This window comes from Convolutriloba macropyga, chromosome 14 (genome assembly GCF_964194025.1).
Source record: "Convolutriloba macropyga chromosome 14, txConMacr16.3, whole genome shotgun sequence".
In the NCBI taxonomy this organism is placed as follows: Eukaryota; Metazoa; Xenacoelomorpha; order Acoela; family Convolutidae; genus Convolutriloba; species Convolutriloba macropyga.
Genome location: NC_134481.1, coordinates 47,182,817 through 47,205,063, shown reverse-complemented (window position 1 = coordinate 47,205,063; position 22,247 = coordinate 47,182,817). Strand labels below are relative to the sequence as shown.

The 22,247-nt window shown below is 31.8% G+C and overlaps 1 protein-coding gene across 1 annotated transcript in view; it reads right to left on the bottom strand.

Moving 5' to 3' along the window:
• The window catches only part of LOC142353251 (lymphoid-specific helicase-like), a 76,045-nt gene extending 57,311 nt beyond the window's left edge, over positions 1 to 18,734 (bottom strand). Inside the window, exon 1 of the mRNA XM_075405485.1 lies at positions 18,268 to 18,734. Within this exon, the coding sequence (XP_075261600.1) occupies positions 18,268 to 18,637 (370 nt within the window). The 5' untranslated portion in view covers positions 18,638 to 18,734. The remainder of the gene's footprint in view (positions 1 to 18,267) is intronic.
• Between the last annotated feature and the right edge of the window lie 3,513 nt (positions 18,735 to 22,247).

Below are 22,247 nucleotides of genomic sequence, written 5' to 3'. Positions count from 1 at the left end.
TTTTTCAGACAGTATCATTTCAGCATCAGAAAGGCAAAACCAAATGCAAACAAGAAAAAGTTTTGAAAACAATTTAAGTAAATCAATTACTAAAATAATTGTACAGCTGCTTTTTATCAAAAAAAATATTAACACAAATCAAAAACAGAATTCAGAAATACAATTCTGACCTAAGAAAATCCTTCTTTCTCAGTTGAATCTGTTATCAAGAATCAGACAAAAGCAAAACCAAATTCAAACTAGAGAAAGTTTTGAAAACTATTTCAGTACAAAACAATTATTAATATAATTGGATAGATGCTTTTTATCAATAAAAGGAAATTAAAAAAACACCGAGTATTCAAAAACACGATTCTGACCAGAGAGGAAAATCCCTTCTTCTCAGTTGAATCTGTTATCAGGAATCAGACAGTGTAGATAGAACATCAGAGCAAAACGATTAAAACACTTAAATGCAAAATTTTTAAAAGAATCAAATGCAGCTACAGTGATGGGAGATTAATAGAAGCAACTGATCTTCGATAGGAAAAGAAAGCAATTCTGTCGAAACAGTTTTGACTCCCCATTGCTCGTGACCGAAGTGCAAACAAAAAAAACATTTAACATTGACTTCAGCACAAAAATGTAAACTTAAAAACCGCCAAAAGTTTGAGAAAAGGCAGCCTAAAAACGCCTGCAAAATCAAAGTAGACGATCCGCAATCTATTCTCTACAAGGAGTAAACCAATGCAGTTAATAGGAACACTTAATAAAAGCTGAGCAACAATCAGACAAATATTTTGATCATTTTTCAGACAGTATGATTTCAGCATCACAAAAGCAAAACCAAATGCAAACAAGAAAAATTTTTAAAAACAATTTAAGTACAAATCAATTATTAAAACAATTGTACAGCTGGTTTTTACCAAAAAAAACATGAACACAAAGCAAAAACAAAGAATTCAAAAACAATTCTGACCTAAGAAAATCCTTTTTCTCAGTTGAATCTGTTATCAGGAATCAGACAAAAGCAAGAACAAATTAAAAATAGAAAAAGGTTGAAAATAATTTCATTTCAAAACAATTGATAATATAATTGGATAGCTGCTTTTTATCAAAAATAAGAAAGTAAAATCAAACCGCTAATTAAAAAACACGATGCTGACCAGAGAGGAAAATCCTTTTTTCTTCTCAGTTGAATTTGTTATCAGGAATCAGACAGTGTAGATAGAACATCAGAGCAAAACAAAAAAAAACTTAAATGCAAAATTTTTAAAAGTGAATCAAATGCAGCTACAGTGAAGGCAGAAAAATAGAAGCAACTGATCTTCGATAGGAAAAGAAAGCAATTGTTTCGAAACACAGTTTCGACTCCTCATTGCTCTTGAGTGCAAACAAAAAAAACATTTAACATTGACTTCAGCACAAAAATGTAAACTTAAAAACCGCCAAAAGTTTGAGAAAAGGCAGCCTAAAAACGCCTGCAAAATCAAAGTAGACGATTCGCAATCTATTCTCTACAAGGAGTAAACCAATGCAGTTAATAGGAACACTTAATAAAAGTTGAGCAACAATCAGACAAATATTTTGATCATTTTTCAGACAGTATGATTTCAGCATCACAAAAGCAAAACCAAATGCAAACAAGAAAAAGTTTTGAAAACAATTTAAGTAAATCAATTACTAAAATAATTGTACAGCTGCTTTTTATCAAAAAAAATATTAACACAAATCAAAAACAGAATTCAGAAATACAATTCTGACCTAAGAAAATCCTTCTTTCTCAGTTGAATCTGTTATCAAGAATCAGACAAAAGCAAAACCAAATTCAAACTAGAGAAAGTTTTGAAAACTATTTCAGTACAAAACAATTAATAATATAATTGGATAGATGCTTTTTATCAATAAAAGGAAATTTAAAAAACACCGAGTATTCAAAAACACGATTCTGACCAGAGAGGAAAATCCCTTCTTCTCAGTTGAATCTGTTATCAGGAATCAGACAGTGTAGATAGAACATCAGAGCAAAACGAACAAAACACTTAAATGCAAAATTTTTGAAAGAATCAAATGCAGCTACAGTGATGGGAGATTAATAGAAGCAACTGATCTTCGATAGGAAAAGAAAGCAATTGTGTCGAAACAGTTTTGACTCCCCATTGCTCGTGACCGAAGTGCAAACAAAAAAAACATTTAACATTGACTTCAGCACAAAAATGTAAACTTAAAAACCGCCAAAAGTTTGAGAAAAGGCAGCCTAAAAACGCCTGCAAAATCAAAGTAGACGATTCGCAATCTATTCTCTACAAGGAGTAAACCAATGCAGTTAATAGGAACACTTAATAAAAGTTGAGCAACAATCAGACAAATATTTTGATCATTTTTCAGACAGTATGATTTCAGCATCACAAAAGCAAAACGAAATGCAAACAAGAAAAAGTTTTAAAAACAATTTAAGTACAAATCAATTATTAAAACAATTGTACAGCTGGTTTTTACCAAAAAAAAACATGAACACAAAGCAAAAACAAAGAATTCAAAAACAATTCTGACCTAAGAAAATCCTTTTTTCTCAGTTGAATCTGTTATCAGGAATCAGACAAAAGCAAGAACAAATTAAAAATAGAAAAAGGTTGAAAATAATTTCATTTCAAAACAATTGATAATATAATTGGATAGCTGCTTTTTATTAAAAATAAGAAAGTAAAATCAAACCGCTAATTAAAAAACACGATGCTGACCAGAGAGGAAAATCCTTTTTTCTTCTCAGTTGAATTTGTTATCAGGAATCAAACAGTGTAGATAGAACATCAGAGCAAAACAAAACAAAAAACTTAAATGCAAAATTTTTAAAAGTGAATAAAATGCAGCTACAGTGAAGGCAGAATAATAGAAGCAACTGATCTTCGATAGGAAAAGAAAGCAATTGTTTCGAAACAGAGTTTCGACTCCTCATTGCTCTTGACCTAAGTGCAAACAGAAAAAAAACATTTAACATTGACTTCAGTACAAAAAATTAAACTTTAAAACCGGCAAAAAGATTGAGAAAAGGCAGCCTAAAATGGCCTGCAAAATCAAAGTAGACGATTCGCAATCTATTCTCTACAAGGAGTCAACCAATGCAGTTAAAAAGAACACTATTAATAAAAGTTGAGCAACAATCAGGCAAATATTTTGATCATTTTTCAGACAGTATGATTTCAGCATCACAAAAGCAAAACCAAATGCAAAATAAAATTGAAAACAATTTAAGTACAAATCAACTATTAAAAAAATTGTTCGGCTGGTTTTTACCAAAAAAACATTAACACAAAGCAAAAACAAACAGAGAGTTCAAAAACAATTCTGATCTAAGAAAATACTTTTTTCTCAGTTGAATCTGTTATCAGGAATCAGACAACAGCAAAAACAAATTCAAAATAGAAAAACTTCAGTACAAAACAATTAAAAATATAATTAAACGGCTGCTTTTTATCAAAAATTTAAAAGTAAACACAAACCGAGAACTCAAAAACACGATGCTGACCAGAGAGGACAATCCTTTTCTCTCTTCAGTTGAATCTGTTATCAGGAATCAGACAGTTTAGAAAGAATACATCAAAAAACAAAACACTCATATGCTAAATTTTTAAAAGAGAATCAAATGCAGCTACATTGAAGGGAGAATAATAGAATCAACTGATCTTCGATAGGAAAAGAAAGCAATTGTGTCGAAACACAGTTTCGACTCCTCATTGCTCTTGACCTAAGTGCAAACAGAAAAAAACATTTAACATTGACTTCAGTACAAAAAATTAAACTTAAAAACCGCCATAAGTTTGAGAAAAAGCAGCCTAAAAACGCCTGCAAACCAAAGTAGACGATTCGCAATCTATTTTCTACAAGGAGTCAATAATGCAGTTAAAAAATATAATAATCGAAGTTGAGGAACAATCAGACAAATATTTTTGATTTTTCAGACAGTATGATTTCAGCATCACATAAGCAAAACCAAATGCACACAAGAAAAAGTTTTGAAACCAATTTAAGTACAAATCAACTATTAAAACAATTGTACAGCTGCTTTTTACCAAAAAAAAAATATGAACACAAAGCAAAAACAGAGAATTCAAAAACAATTCTGACCTAAGAAAATCCTTTTTTCTCAGTTGAATCTGTTATCAGGAATCAGACAACAGCAAAAACAAATTCAAAATAGAAAAACTTTTGAAAAAAATTTCAGTACAAAACAATTAATAATATAATTAAACGGCTGCTTTTTATCAAAAATTTAAAAGTAAACACAAACCGAGAATTCAAAAACACGATGCTGACCAGAGAGGACAATCCTTTTTTCTCTTCAGTTGAATCTGTTATCAGGAATCAGACAGTTTAGAAAGAATACATCAAAACAAAACAAAATACTCAAATGCTAAATTTTTAAAAGAATAATCAAATGCAGCTACAGTGAAGGGAGAATAAAAGAAGCAACTGATCTTCGATAGGAAAAGAAAGCAATTGTGTCGAAACACAGTTTCGACTCCTCATTGCTCTTGACCTAAGTGCAAACAGAAAAAAACATTTAACATTGACTTCAGTACAAAAAATTAAACTTAAAAACCGCCATAAGTTTGAGAAAAAGCAGCCTAAAAACGCCTGCAAACCAAAGTAGACGATTCGCAATCTATTTTCTACAAGGAGTCAATAATGCAGTTAAAAAATATAATAATCGAAGTTGAGGAACAATCAGACAAATATTTTTGATTTTTCAGACAGTATGATTTCAGCATCACATAAGCAAAACCAAATGCACACAAGAAAAAGTTTTGAAACCAATTTAAGTACAAATCAACTATTAAAACAATTGTACAGCTGCTTTTTACCAAAAAAAATATGAACACAAAGCAAAAACAGAGAATTCAAAAACAATTCTGACCTAAGAAAATCCTTTTTTCTCAGTTGAATCTGTTATCAGGAATCAGACAACAGCAAAAACAAATTCAAAATAGAAACCCTTTTGAAAAAAATTTCATAACAAAACATTTAATAATATAATTAAACGGCTGCTTTTTATCAAAAATTTAAAAGTAAACACAAACCGAGAATTCAAAAACACGATGCTGACCAGAGAGGACAATCCTTTTTTCTCTTCAGTTGAATCTGTTATCAGGAATCAGACAGTTTAGAAAGAATACATCAAAACAAAACAAAATACTCATATGCTAAATTTTTAAAAGAGAATCATCAAATGCAGCTACAGTGAAGGGAGAATAAAAGAAGCAACTGATCTTCGCAAGAAAAAGAAAGCAATTGTGTCAAAACACAGTTCCAACTCCTCATTGCTTTTGACCTAAGTGCAAACCGAAAAACATTTAACATTGACTTCACCGCAATAAATTAAACTTTAAAACCGCCAAAAAGTTTGAGAAAAAGTAGCCTAAAAACACCTGCAAAATCAAAGTAGACGATTCGCAATCTAATCTCAAGAAGGAGTCAACCAATGCAGTTAAAAATAACACTATTAATCAAAATTGAGGAACAATCAGACAAATATTTTGATCATTTTTCAGACAGTATGATTTCAGCATCACAAAAGCAAAACCAAATGCAAAGAAAAACTTTTGAGAACAATTTAGTTATAAATCAATTACTAAAAATAATTGTACAGCTGCTCTTTACCAAAAACATATTAACACAAAGGAAAAACAGATTTCAAAAATACAATTCTGACCTAAGAAAATACTTTTTTTCAGTTAAATCAGTTATCAGGAATCAGACAAAAGCAAAATCAAATTCAAACTAGAAAAAGTTTTGAATACAATTTAAGTACTAATCAATTACTAAAATAATTGTACAGCTGTTTTTTATCAAAAAAATATTAACACAAAGCAAAAACAGATTTCAAAAATACAATTCTGACCTAATAAAATACTTTTTTCCCAGTTAAATCAGTTATCAGGAATCAGACGAAGGCAAAACCAAATTCAAACTAGAAAAAGTTTTGAAAACAATTCCAGTACAAAACAATTAATAATACAATTGGACAGCTGCTTTTTATCAAAAATAAGAAAGTAAAAACAAAACGAGAAATCAAAATCACAATTCTGACAAAAGAAAATCCTTTTTTCTCAGTTGAATCTGTTATCAGGAATCAGACAAAAGCAAAAAAATCAAACTAGAAAAAGTTTTGAAAACAATTTCAGTACAAAACAATAATATAATTGGACAGCTGCTTTTTATCAAAAAAAAAGAAAGTAAAAGCAAACCGCTAATTCAAAAACACGATGCTGACCAGAGAGGAAAATCCTTTTTTCTTCTCAGTTGAATCTATTATCAGGAATCAGACAGTGTAGATAGAACATCAGAGCAAAACGAACAAAACACTTAAATGCAAAATTTTTAAAAGAATCAAATGCAGCTACAGTGAAGGGAGAATAAAAGAAGCAGCTGATCTTCGATAGGAAAAGAAAGCAATTGTGTCGAAACACAGTTTTGACTCCTCATTGCTCTTGACCTAAGTGCAAACAGAAAAAAACATTTAACATTGACTTCAGTACAATAAATTAAACTTTAAAACCAGCAAAAATTTTGAGAACAGGCAGCCTAAAAACGCCTGCAAAATCAAAGTAGACGATTCGCAATCTAATCTCAAGAAGGAGTCAACCAATGCAGTTAAAAATAACACTATTAATCAAAGTTGAGGAACAATCAGACAAATATTTTGATCATTTTTCAGACAGTATCATTTCAGCATCAGAAAGGCAAAACCAAATGCAAACAAGAAAAAGTTTTGAAAACAATTTAAGTAAATCAATTACTAAAATAATTGTACAGCTGCTTTTTATCAAAAAAACATATTAACACAAATCAAAAACAAAATTCAGAAATACATTTCTGACCTAAGAAAATCCTTCTTTCTCAGTTGAATCTGTTATCAAGAATCAGACAAAAGCAAAACCAAATTCAAACTAGAAAAAGTTTTGAAAACTATTTCAGTACAAAACAAATAATAATATAATTGGACAGATGCTTTTTATCAATAAAAGGAAATTAAAAAAACACCGAGTATTCAAAAACACGATTCTGACCAGAGAGGAAAATCCTTTTTTCTTCTCAGTTGAATCTGTTATCAGGAATCAGACAGTGTAGATAGAACATCAGAGCAAAACGAACAAAACACTTAAATGCAAAATTTTTAAAAGAATCAAATGCAGCTACAGTGATGGGAGATTAATAGAAGCAACTGATCTTCGATAGGAAAAGAAAGCAATTGTGTCGAAACAGTTTTGACTCCCCATTGCTCGTGACCGAAGTGCAAACAAAAAAAAACATTTAACATTGACTTCAGCACAAAAATGTAAACTTAAAAACCGTCAAAAGTTTGAGAAAAGGCAGCCTAAAAACGCCTGCAAAATCAAAGTAGACGATTCGCAATCTATTCTCTACAAGGAGTAAAGCAATGCAGTTAATAGTTAATAGGAACACTTAATAAAAGTTGAGCAAAAATCAGACAAAAATTTTGATCATTTTTCAGACAGTATGATTTCAGCATCACAAAAGCAAAACCAAATGCAAACAAGAAAAAGTTTTAAAAACAATTTAAGTACAAATCAATTATTAAAACAATTGTACAGCTGGTTTTTACCAAAAAAAAACATGAACAAAAAGCAAAAACAAAGAATTCAAAAACAATTCTGACCTAAGAAAATCCTTTTTTTTCAGTTGAATCTGTTATCAGGAATCAGACAAAAGCAAGAACAAATTAAAAATAGAAAAAGGTTGAAAATAATTTCATTTCAAAACAATTGATAATATAATTGAATAGCTGCTTTTTATCAAAAATAAGAAAGTAGAATCAGACCGCTAATTAAAAAACACGATGCTGACCAGAGAGGAAAATCCTTTTTTCTTCTCAGTTGAATTTGTTATCAGGAATCAGACAGTGTAGATAGATAGAACATCAGAGCAAAACAAAACAAAAAACTTAAATGCAAAATTTTTAAAAGTGAATAAAATGCAGCTACAGTGAAGGCAGAATAATAGAAGCAACTGATCTTCGATAGGAAAAGAAAGCAATTGTTTCGAAACAGAGTTTCGACTCCTCATTGCTCTTGACCTAAGTGCAAACAGAAAAAAAACATTTAACATTGACTTCAGTACAAAAAATTAAACTTTAAAACCGGCAAAAAGTTTGAGAAAAGGCAACCTAAAATGTCCTGCAAAATCAAAGTAGACGATTCGCAATCTATTCTCTACAAGGAGCCAACCAATACAGTTAAAAAGAACACTATTAATAAAAGTTGAGCAACAATCAGACAAATATTTTGATCATTTTTCAGACAGTATGATTTTAGCATCACAAAAGCAAAACCAAATGCAAAATAAAATTGAAAACAATTTAAGTACAAATCAACTATTAATAAAATTGTTCAGCTGGTTTTTACCAAAAAAACATTAACACAAAGCAAAAACAAACAGAGAGTTCAAAAACAATTCTGATCTAAGAAAATACTTTTTTCTCAGTTGAATCTGTTATCAGGAATCAGACAACAGCAAAAACAAATTCAAACTAGAAAAAGTTTTGAATACAATTTAAGTACTAATCAATTACTAAAATAATTGTACAGCTGTTTTTTATCAAAAAAAATATTAACACAAAGCAAAAACAAATTTCAAAAATACAATTCTGACCTAATAAAATACTTTTTTCTCAGTTAAATCAGTTATCAGGAATGAGATAAAAGCAAAACCAAATTCAAACTAGAAAAAGTTTTGAAAACAATTCCAGTACAAAACAATTAATAATACAATTGGACAGCTGCTTTTTATCAAAAACAAGAAAGTAAAAACAAAACGAGAACTCAAAAACACAATTCTGACAAAAGAAAATCCTTTTTTCTCAGTTGAATCTGTTATCAGGAATCAGACAAAAGCAAAAAAAATCAAACTAGAAAAAGTTTTGAAAACAATTTCAGTACAAAACAATTAATAATATAATTAAACGGCTGCTTTTTATCAAAAATTAAAAAGTAAACACAAACCGAGAATTCAAAAACACGATGCTGACCAGAGAGGACAATCCTTTTTTCTCTTCAGTTGAATCTGTTATCAGGAATCAGACAGTTTAGAAAGAATACATCAAAACAAAACAAAATACTCATATGCTAAATTTTTAAAAGAGAATCAAATGCAGCTACAGTGAAGGGAGAATAATAGAAGCAACTGATCTTCGATAGGAAAAGAAAGCAATTGTGTCGAAACACAGTTTCGACTCCTCATTGCTCTTGACCTAAGTGCAAACAGAAAAAAACATTTAACATTGACTTCAGTACAAAAAATTAAACTTAAAAACCGCCATAAGTTTGAGAAAAGGCAGCCTAAAAACGCCTGCAAACCAAAGTAGACGATTCGCAATCTATTTTCTACAAGGAGTCAATAATGCAGTTAAAAAATATAATAATCGAAGTTGAGGAACAATCAGACAAATATTTTTGATTTTTCAGAGAGTATGATTTCAGCATCACATAAGCAAAACCAAATGCACACAAGAAAAAGTTTTGAAAACAATTTGAGTACAAATCAACTATTAAAACAATTGTACAGCTGCTTTTTACCAAAAAAAATATGAACACAAAGCAAAAACAGAGAATTCAAAAACAATTCTGACCTAAGAAAATCCTTTTTTCTCAGTTGAATCTGTTATCAGGAATCAGACAAAAGCAAATTCAAATAGACAAATTTTTGAAAATAATTTCAGTACAAAACAATTAATAATATAATTAGACGGCTGCTTTTAATCAAAAACATAAAAGTAAAAACAAACCGAGAATTCAAAAACACGATGCTGACCAGAGAGGGAAATCCTTTTTTCTTCACAGTTGAATCTGTTATCAAGAATCAGACAGTTTAGATAGAACAATACAGCAAAACAAAACACACAACCGCTAAAATTTTAAAAGAGAATCAAATGCAGCTACAGTGAAGGGAGAATAATAGAAGCAACTGATCTTCGATAGGAAAAGAAAGCAATTGTGTCGAAACACAGTTTCGACTCCTCATTGCTCTTGACCTAAGTGCAAAAAGAAAAAAAAACATTTAACATTGACTTGAGTACAATAAATTAAACTTTAAAACCGGCAAAAAGTTTGAGAAAAGGCAGCCTAAAATGGCCTGCAAAATCAAAGTAGACAATTCGCAATCTATTCTCCACAAGGAGTCAACCAATGCAGTTAAAAAGAACACTATTAATAAAAATTGAGCAACAACCAGACAAATATTTTGATCACTTTTCAGACAGTATGAATTCAGCATCACAAAAGCAAAACCAGATGCAAAATAAAATTGAAAACAATTTAGTACATATCAACTATTAAAAAAATTGTACAGCTGCTTTTTACCAAAAAAACATTAACACAAAGCAAAAACTAACAGAGAATTCAAAAACAATTCTGACCTAAGAAAATCCTTTTTTCTCAGTTGAATCTGTTATCAGGAATCAGACCACAGCAAAAACAAATTCAAACTAGAAAAACTTTTGAAAATAATTTTGAAAACAATAATATAATTGGAAAGCTGCTTTTATCAAAAATAAGAAAGTAATAACAAACCGAGAATTCATAAACACGATGCTGACCAGAGACGAAACTCCTTTTTTCGCAGTTGAATCTTTTATCACGAATCAGAAAGTGTAGATAGAACAATACAGCAAAACAAAACAACACAAAACACTCAAATGCTAAATTTTTAAAAGAGAATCAAATGCAGCTACAGTGAAGGGAGAATAATACAAGCAACTGATCTTCGAAAGGAAAAGAAAGCAATTGTGTCGAAACAGTTTCGACTCCTCACTATTCGTGACCTAAGCGCAAACGGAAAAAAAACATTTAATATTGACTTCAACACAAAAATTAAACTTCAAAACCGCCTAAAAGTTTGAGAAAAGGCAGCCTAAAAACGCCTGCAAATCAAAGTAGACGATTCGCAATCTATTTTCTACAAGGAGTCAATAATGCAGTTAAAAATATATTAATCGAATTTGAGGAACAATCAGACAAATATTTTTGATCGTTTTTCAGACAGTATGATTTCAGCATCACATAAGCAAAACCAAATGCACACAAGAAAAAGTTTTGAATACAATTTAAGTACAAATCAACTATTAAAACAATTTTACAGCTGCTTTTTACCAAAAAAATATGAACACAAAGCAAAAACAAACAGAAATCAAAAACAATTCTGACCTAAGAAAATCCTTTTTTCTCAGTTGAATCTGTTATCAGGAATCAGACAAAAGCAAGAACAAATTCAAAATAGAAAAAGGTTGAAAATAATTTCATTTCAAAACAATTGATAATATAATTGGACAGCTGCGTTTTATCAAAAATAAGAAAGTAAAAGCAAACCGCTAATTCAAAAACACGATGCTGACCAGAGAGGAAAATGCTCTTTTCTTCTCAGTTGAATCTATTATCAGGAATCAGACAGTGTAGATAAAACATCAGAGCAAACCGAACAAAACACTTAAATGCTAAATTTTTAAAAGAGAATCAAATGCAGCTACAGAGAAGGGAGAATAAAAGAAGCAACTGATCTTCGATAGGAAAAGAAAGCAATTGTTTCGAAACAGTTTCGACTCCTCATTGCTTTTGACCTAAGTGCAAACAGAAAAAAACATTTAACATTGACTTCAGTACAATAAAATAAACTTTAAAACCGGCAAAAAGTTTGAGAAATGGCAGCCTAAAATGGCCTGCAAAATCAAAGTAGACGATTCGCAATCTATTCTCTACAAGGAGTCAACCAATACAGTTAAAAAGAACACTATTAATAAAAGTTGAGCAACAATCAGACAAATATTTTGATCATTTTTCAGACAGTATGATTTCAGCATCACAAAAGCAAAACCAAATGTAAAATAAAATTGAAAACAATTTAAGTACAAATCAACTACTAAAAAAATATTACAGCTGCTTTTACCAAAAAAAAACATTAACACAAAGCAAAAACAAACAGAAGTCAAAAACAATTCTGACCTAAGAAAATCCTTTTTTCAGTTGAATCTGTTATCAGGAATCAGACAACAGCAAAAAAATTCAAAATAGAAAAATTTTTGAAAATAATTTCAGTACAAAACAATTAATAATATAATTAGACGGCTGCTTTTTATCAAAAATTTAAAAGTAAACACAAACCGAGAATTCAAAAACACGATGCTGACAAGAGAGCACAATCCTTTTTTCTCTTCAGTTGAATCTGTTATCAGGAATCAGACAGTTTAGATAGAAAACAGCAGAACAAAATAAAACACTCCAATGCTAAATTTTTAAAAGAGAATCAAATGCAGCTACAGTGAAGGGAGAATAATACAAGCAACTGATCTTCGAAAGGAAAAGAAAGCAATTGTGTCGAAACAGTTTCGACTCCTCACTATTCGTGACCTAAGCGCAAACGGAAAAAAAACATTTAATATTGACTTCAACACAAAAATTAAACTTCAAAACCGCCTAAAAGTTTGAGAAAAGGCAGCCTAAAAACGCCTGCAAATCAAAGTAGACGATTCGCAATCTATTTTCTACAAGGAGTCAATAATGCAGTTAAAAATATATTAATCGAATTTGAGGAACAATCAGACAAATATTTTGATCACTTTTCAGACAGTATGAATTCAGCATCACAAAAGCAAAACCAGATGCAAAATAAAATTGAAAACAATTTAGTACATATCAACTATTAAAAAAATTGTACAGCTGCTTTTTACCAAAAAAACATTAACACAAAGCAAAAACTAACAGAGAATTCAAAAACAATTCTGACCTAAGAAAATCCTTTTTTCTCAGTTGAATCTGTTATCAGGAATCAGACAACAGCAAAAACAAATTCAAACTAGAAAAACTTTTGAAAATAATTTTGAAAACAATAATATAATTGGAAAGCTGCTTTTATCAAAAATAAGAAAGTAATAACAAACCGAGAATTCATAAACACGATGCTGACCAGAGACGAAACTCCTTTTTTCGCAGTTGAATCTTTTATCACGAATCAGAAAGTGTAGATAGAACAATACAGCAAAACAAAACAACACAAAACACTCAAATGCTAAATTTTTAAAAGAGAATCAAATGCAGCTACAGTGAAGGGAGAATAATACAAGCAACTGATCTTCGAAAGGAAAAGAAAGCAATTGTGTCGAAACAGTTTCGACTCCTCACTATTCGTGACCTAAGCGCAAACGGAAAAAAAACATTTAATATTGACTTCAACACAAAAATTAAACTTCAAAACCGCCTAAAAGTTTGAGAAAAGGCAGCCTAAAAACGCCTGCAAATCAAAGTAGACGATTCGCAATCTATTTTCTACAAGGAGTCAATAATGCAGTTAAAAATATATTAATCGAATTTGAGGAACAATCAGACAAATATTTTTGATCGTTTTTCAGACAGTATGATTTCAGCATCACATAAGCAAAACCAAATGCACACAAGAAAAAGTTTTGAATACAATTTAAGTACAAATCAACTATTAAAACAATTTTACAGCTGCTTTTTACCAAAAAAATATGAACACAAAGCAAAAACAAACAGAAATCAAAAACAATTCTGACCTAAGAAAATCCTTTTTTCTCAGTTGAATCTGTTATCAGGAATCAGACAAAAGCAAGAACAAATTCAAAATAGAAAAAGGTTGAAAATAATTTCATTTCAAAACAATTGATAATATAATTGGACAGCTGCGTTTTATCAAAAATAAGAAAGTAAAAGCAAACCGCTAATTCAAAAACACGATGCTGACCAGAGAGGAAAATGCTCTTTTCTTCTCAGTTGAATCTATTATCAGGAATCAGACAGTGTAGATAAAACATCAGAGCAAACCGAACAAAACACTTAAATGCTAAATTTTTAAAAGAGAATCAAATGCAGCTACAGAGAAGGGAGAATAAAAGAAGCAACTGATCTTCGATAGGAAAAGAAAGCAATTGTTTCGAAACAGTTTCGACTCCTCATTGCTTTTGACCTAAGTGCAAACAGAAAAAAACATTTAACATTGACTTCAGTACAATAAAATAAACTTTAAAACCGGCAAAAAGTTTGAGAAAAGGCAGCCTAAAATGGCCTGCAAAATCAAAGTAGACGATTCGCAATCTATTCTCTACAAGGAGTCAACCAATACAGTTAAAAAGAACACTATTAATAAAAGTTGAGCAACAATCAGACAAATATTTTGATCATTTTTCAGACAGTATGATTTCAGCATCACAAAAGCAAAACCAAATGTAAAATAAAATTGAAAACAATTTAAGTACAAATCAACTACTAAAAAAATATTACAGCTGCTTTTACCAAAAAAAACATTAACACAAAGCAAAAACAAACAGAAGTCAAAAACAATTCTGACCTAAGAAAATCCTTTTTTCAGTTGAATCTGTTATCAGGAATCAGACAACAGCAAAAAAATTCAAAATAGAAAAATTTTTGAAAATAATTTCAGTACAAAACAATTAATAATATAATTAGACGGCTGCTTTTTATCAAAAATTTAAAAGTAAACACAAACCGAGAATTCAAAAACACGATGCTGACAAGAGAGCACAATCCTTTTTTCTCTTCAGTTGAATCTGTTATCAGGAATCAGACAGTTTAGATAGAAAACAGCAGAACAAAATAAAACACTCCAATGCTAAATTTTTAAAAGAGAATCAAATGCAGCTACAGTGAAGGGAGAATAATACAAGCAACTGATCTTCGAAAGGAAAAGAAAGCAATTGTGTCGAAACAGTTTCGACTCCTCACTATTCGTGACCTAAGCGCAAACGGAAAAAACATTTAATATTGACTTCAACACGAAAATTAAACTTCAAAACCGCCTAAAAGTTTGAGAAAAGGCAGCCTAAAAACGCCTGCAAATCAAAGTAGACGATTCGCAATCTATTTTCTACAAGGAGTCAATAATGCAGTTAAAAATATATTAATCGAATTTGAGGAACAATCAGACAAATATTTTTGATCGTTTTTCAGACAGTATGATTTCAGCATCACATAAGCAAAACCAGATGCACACAAGAAAAAGTTTTGAATACAATTTAAGTACAAATCAACTATTAAAACAATTTTACAGCTGCTTTTTACCAAAAAAATATGAACACAAAGCAAAAACAAACAGAAATCAAAAACAATTCTGACCTAAGAAAATCCTTTTTTCTCAGTTGAATCTGTTATCAGGAATCAGACAAAAGCAAGAACAAATTCAAAATAGAAAAAGGTTGAAAATAATTTCATTTAAAAACAATTGATAATATAATTGGACAGCTGCGTTTTATCAAAAATAAGAAAGTAAAAGCAAACCGCTAATTCAAAAACACGATGCTGACCAGAGAGGAAAATGCTCTTTTCTTCTCAGTTGAATCTATTATCAGGAATCAGACAGTGTAGATAAAACATCAGAGCAAACCGAACAAAACACTTAAATGCTAAATTTTTAAAAGAGAATCAAATGCAGCTACAGAGAAGGGAGAATAAAAGAAGCAACTGATCTTCGATAGGAAAAGAAAGCAATTGTTTCGAAACAGTTTCGACTCCTCATTGCTTTTGACCTAAGTGCAAACAGAAAAAAACATTTAACATTGACTTCAGTACAATAAATTAAACTTTAAAACCGGCAAAAAGTTTGAGAAAAGGCAGCCTAAAATGGCCTGCAAAATCAAAGTAGACGATTCGCAATCTATTCTCTACAAGGAGTCAACCAATACAGTTAAAAAGAACACTATTAATAAAAGTTGAGCAACAATCAGACAAATATTTTGATCATTTTTCAGACAAAATGATTTCAGCATCACAAAAGCAAAACCAAATGCAAAATAAAATTGAAAACAATTTAAGTACAAATCAACTACTAAAAAAATATTACAGCTGCTTTTACCAAAAAAAACATTAACACAAAGCAAAAACAAACAGAAGTCAAAAACAATTCTGACCTAAGAAAATCCTTTTTTCAGTTGAATCTGTTATCAGGAATCAGACAACAGCAAAAAAATTCAAAATAGAAAAATTTTTGAAAATAATTTCAGTACAAAACAATTAATAATATAATTAGACGGCTGCTTTTTATCAAAAATTTAAAAGTAAACACAAACCGAGAATTCAAAAACACGATGCTGACAAGAGAGCACAATCCTTTTTTCTCTTCAGTTGAATCTGTTATCAGGAATCAGACAGTTTAGATAGAAAACAGCAGAACAAAATAAAACACTCCAATGCTAAATTTTTAAAAGAGAATCAAATGCAGCTACAGTGAAGGGAGAATAATAGAAGCAACTGATCTTCGATAGGAAAAGAAAGCAATTGTTTCAAAAACAGTTTCGACTCCTCACTGCTCGTGACCTAAGCGCAAACGGAAAAAAAACATTTAATATTGACTTCAGCACAATAAATTAAACTTTAAAACCGCCAAAAAGTTTGAGAAAAGGCAGCCTAAAAACGCCTGCAAATTAAAGTAGACTATTCGAAATCTCTTTTCTACAAGGAGTCAACTATTGCAGTTAAAAAATATATTAATCGAAGTTGAGGAACAATCAGACAAATATATTTGATCATTTTTTAGACAGTATGATTTCAGCATCAAAAAAGCAAAACCAAATGCACACAAGAAAAAGTTTTGAAAACAATTTAAGTAAATCAATTACGAAAATAATTGTACAGCTGCTTTTTATCAAAAAAAATATTAACACAAAGCAAAAACAGAATTCAGAAATACAATTCTGACCTAAGAAAATCCTTTTTTCTCAGTTGGATCTGTTATCAAGAATCAGACAAAAGCAAAACCAAATTCAAACTAGAAAAAGTTTTGAAAATAATTTCAGTACAAAACAATAATATAATTGGACAGCTGCTTTTATCAAAAATAAGAAAGTAATAACAAACCGAGAATTCATAAACACGATGCTGACCAGAGACGAAACTCGTTTTTTCGCAGTTGAATCTTTTATCACGAATCAGACAGTGTAGATAGAACATCAGAGCAAAACAAAACACATAAAAGCTAAATTTTTAAAAGAATCAAATGCAGCTACAGTGAAGGGAGAATAACAGAAGCAACTGACCTTCGAAAGGAAAAGAGAGCAATTGTGTCGAAACAATGTTTCGACTCCTCATTGCTCGTGACTTAAGTGCAAAGAAACAAAAAAACATTTCATCTAAGGCAGATAACGCGCTTGTTCTTTACATATACCCATGCACACAGTGCATGGCGGATCGGATGCGGTGGGGATAAAGCCGTCATTCTTTGGGACAAAAAAAAACAGTCCGAAGACTGCAGTATGCGCTGGATAAGTCCTAATTAAACGAAGTCTAAATCCTATTATCTAAATAAAAAGCTATAATAAGACAAATAAATCAGTCGAACAAATGCGGAGAACTATCGTGCCAAAGGTTGACTGAGAAAAGAACGTGCGGAGGAATAAGTTCTCCAAATAATTAAGCTAAATGAATGAATAAATCAAGCAGATGCGGGGAAACCTCACACCAAATGCTAGAAAAATTCAAATCAAGATGTTTGTCTCAGATACGAATTCTTCCGCCGGAATCTGAAATCTCCAGTAATTGGGGCTACCCAAACAATGTCCGGCCTCTTATCACTCAGTAAATAACAACAATCATGAGCTGAAACACAGTAAATAGCCTCCCGGGTGGAAGATGGAGACTATTTAATAAGTTTACTACAACAATTAGGCTTTAAAAAGTTTCAAAATTCCTGAGGTCGGTTTTTGACGGCATGTAACAATTGGAAGCAAAATTGACAATCGGAATAAGCAGCGTACTTTGCACTATGTTTAATTTGCCCGAGATTGTGAGTTTACTTGACACGTTTCTTTTAATTCGATGGGAAAATTTGAAACGTGAAAACACACGTGAAAATAAACTAATTTTTTTCGACGCGATTGGCTATGGCTAATCTTTTTAATAGAGCCAAAAAGTCTGTTCTTCTTTGAATATACTTTCGTTATGGGATTAGACACTGGGTGGGCCCTTGCGTCCCCATTTATCTGGCCCCTCTTAGTTCTATGACTTTTGCTGACTTGTGTAATTGATGAAGATTTGAACCTTCTGTTGTCCTTTGTCGTTGTTTGAGAACTCATAATCCAAACAGAATTAATCATTCTTCTGCCGTTAACTTAAAAATTGATTTTTCCTGTGTAGTAAAAATGATCTGATTTCTCTTGATGGTGAGGTTGTAACATTTCGACCATTCTTGTCTGCGCTTTACTCTACGGGTAGGTCCCCTTTTCAGCGAGAACTAAATTTCTATGAAAAACCTTACCGTGAAACGATTTTGGCGTTTCGTACTGGCACAAATGCGTATGATCATCTTTTTCTGCATTCTCGTTAGCAGCACTTCTAGTCATATCTTCCTTTGTTATATCCTTCAACACCTTCTCATCCAACTTCCTGGAACGCTGCTTCTTTTTATTTCTAGACTCCTCATTCTCTGACTTTCGTTTCCTCCCCGTGCGTTTAGCTTGCTTTGATTCCTTCCGCTCATCTACTTGTAGCTTAGTTAAAAGTAAACTAGAATAGCGACTACTTTTGGAAAGCAGAGCCTTCAAATTTTCATATCTAACTTCTTGTATGTTGTCAAAACCGAAGGCGTGATCTTTCTCGTTGATTTGGGATTCTGTTTCTGCGCTCATTCTAAGCACCTGAAAAATTTTATCACCGCGTATTATAGTTACTACAGCAACAACTGAGAGCAAAACAATGTCAATGTGTAGAAATCAGGGTTCTTGCTAAAAGCAAAATCCAAAAGAGTTGCAACATAGCCAACTAACATCTGGCAAATTGCTCTCAAACGACAAAAGCTGCTAAGCGACTTAATGCCCTCCGGGATTTACGTGTTTATCTAAATTTCGAGCACAAAAAGTTAAAAGCGTGAAACGTAAAATTGCTCAAGCAAAAATTGCATTACAAAAGATCTAAAGAAATAAACTTATTGTTGTATATTTCGTTTGAGAGTAATTAGCAAGTTTGGAGGATTGATAACCATGAAAGGCAAGATTTCAAATTCTACAGAATCAGTTTGTAGTCCAGGAGCACGAAATCGTCTTCTCGGACAAACTTCGGGTCTTTCCCGCTATAGTCCCCCCCCCCCCCCATTATGCTATAATTACCATGATGGGGGACTATAGGTTATCTGAACACTAAGCTGGGGGGGGGGGGGGCTTAATGGGAACGAGTCCAAACTTCAACATTGCCCTCGGATCTATCCCGTTTTTGCCTTCAAAGTACGGTATGCACCCCCAGTTGGAATAGTAGTAGTAGTAGTAGTAGTAGTAGTAGTAGGAGAGTCTTTAGGGTCGGAGCCCTCGGGTGTGGAACCCTTCAGTTTTCGTTTGGCACGAGTTTTTTCATTGGTTTGCAGATTCCACAGTTGCATAGAAGTCTCCAGGTGCAGCTGTCGAGTTCGTTGTAGCTTCTGTGGAAATAGTTTTGGTACATCTCTGTCAGAAGTTTCTTCGTCATTGGCTTCTCCGTTGTCCTACTGATGATGTTGAATAGCTTTGTGGCTCTGAAGAAAAAATTTTCGTCTGATTTATGTAGTCGGTGTTTGGGGAGTTCAAATTCCTGCTTTTGTCTTGTTTCGTTTTCTTTTCGCTTTGGCAGTTTGTCTTCGGGGACGTAGTAATTGCCTTCTAGGATTGAGAGGAGATAGAGGACATCGTGCATTTCCATGTACATGGAGAGTGGGAGTATTTTCAGCGTTTCGAGTCTTTGATGGTATTCGTCGTTTCCACCGCATATCCACTTTGTTGCCTTTTGCTGGATCTTCTCGATTGATTTCATGTCAGTCTTCGAAGGGTACCAGACTTGGGAGGCGTAAGTGAGTACGGGCACTACGTATCCTATGTAAGCGTTCAGTTTCGTTTCCATTGAGGTTCTGCTCGAAACATTTCGTTTGAGTGTGTAGAAGGCTTTCCACGCTTTGGTTGTTCTAAGTTGGCAGTTTGCGCTCCAAGAGAGATTTAATACGTGTTATTACATAGCAAATCATTACGAAAAACTATATCTCGTGCTTCAGGGGGTGCAAACACAATGCACCCGCTAAGCTGCTTGCACCCTTTTGGGGGATTTTAGTTATACCATTAGCAGAAAGTTCGTCCGAGGTGACTTCATCAACACCATGAACTCAGAACATGCTTTCGCAACTTTGGAATACAATCTGTTATTCTTCAGCCTTATTTTTTGCAATTTGATGTTCTTTCAGTCTCCTGGTGGAGTAGCCGTTTCAACTTAAATGATTTTTAAAATCCAAAACTCCTGCCCCGATTACGGAAGTCAGTCAACTCGGGGGCGGCAAGTAGGCTCCAACATACACTTAAAATATCAGCGCGCTTCAGACGCTCGTCTGAAAGCCTTCCATTGTGTATTTAAATTTGAAGAGAAAAATGAGTTATATATATAGGTGGCCGGACAATAGATGGAAAGGACAACAGATCGAAAACAGAAAAATTGGGACAATAGATCGAAAATTAATCTCTATTCTTATTGGTTGAAATTGAGCATTATCTGCGGGCTGCAATATAATTACCACATTATGGCCATGCCTCGCGAGCCATGGCCATGCCTTAGCGGCCCGTGGGACTTGATATGAATCTTTCACAACCGAACGAAATAGCACATTTATATATATGTATATATTTATATATATAAATATATATATATATATATATATATATATATATATATATTTGTATATATATATATATATATATATATATATATATATTTATATATATAATATATACATATATATAAATGTGCGTTTTTATATATATATATATATATATATATATATATATATATATAAATATATATATATATATATATATATATATATATATATATATATGTAAATATAGATGCTCTCCTCTCAATTTGTTAGTTCTTTTTATGACTGGGCCGTTTTTACACTGTCTGGAGGAGAACAGCTTGGAGTGGAGCATCCGGCTAAATGGTACTCGTCATCCTTTATGTTCCGCAATACATCCATTGTTGCCCGATGGTGTACACGTCCTTTTATAACTTTTTTTTAACATGAATGAAGCAGCCCGTGATTGACGATAAAAAGTTGATCAAATTTGACAATTAGCCAGTAATTAAAACAAAGATTAAAACAAAGATCTACTGAACTCCATTAAAACAAAGATCGACGAAACAAAGATCTACTGAACTAAACATTTGTCTACATAATGTATGCTCTGTCAGGAACAAAACCAAAGATGTATATGCCCTCTTGGAAGTAAATAAAATTGGTTTGGGAGTATTTATAGAATCGTGGATTACAAACAACTCAGATGACAATTTTATTCTAAAGCAGTGTTGTCCTTCGGGGTTACCGATATGATCTCCATTTGAAAAATTTTGAAAAAAAAACATCTGAATTTTTTGAATGCTGTTATGCCTTTTTAACTGTTAGGGCTACCAGTTATTTAGAAATCGCTGTTCATCGACAACCTGGACTAAATGTTAAATTATTCCTTGATCACTTTACTATTCTTTTTGCAGAGAAAAGGCTACAATTCGACAAGATTGTCCTCCTGGGTGATTTTAACATTTTATTGAATGTAAATAATGATGCATCAAACATTTGGAACTCATTTTGTGAAGATTTTGACCCGACTCAGTACGTCTCGGAGAAAACGCATAGAGATGGTGGGATTCTTTACCATATTATTTCGTCAAACAATATTTCAATTAATGTTAAATCCAATAGCTTCATTACTTCTTCGGGCCATTCGTTTGTTTGTTTCTCGCTCAGCAGTGTGAAACAACGCAAATCTCGAAAACGTTTGATGTATAGAAATTGGAAGAAGTTCCAATTTGAAATTTTAATTAGCTTTTTGAAGTTTTGCTTAAAATTTGATATTGCCTCAAGCATTTATGAAGCATGGCATATGTATTTAAGGTTTGACGAGAATAATTTGGATTCCGTTCTACCACTCTAAATAAAAGATTTACTAAACATCAATGCCCATTCATTGATGACGAGCTTTTGAGATTGAAACGAAAGAAGAGAAAAGCCGAGCGTAAATACAGAAAGTCGAAAACATCTGTACAGAAATCTGAATATGAAAATAATATCCATATGTTTTTTGAAAAATTCTTAGAGAAGCGTAGATTATACATTGAGAATGCGTTGATGGAAAATTTTAGCCCTAGAAAAAATGGCACCTTAAAATTGCTTCAGGGTCAAGATGTAGAACAGCTCCAAAATGTGAAAACAAACAAACAGCTCGCAAACGA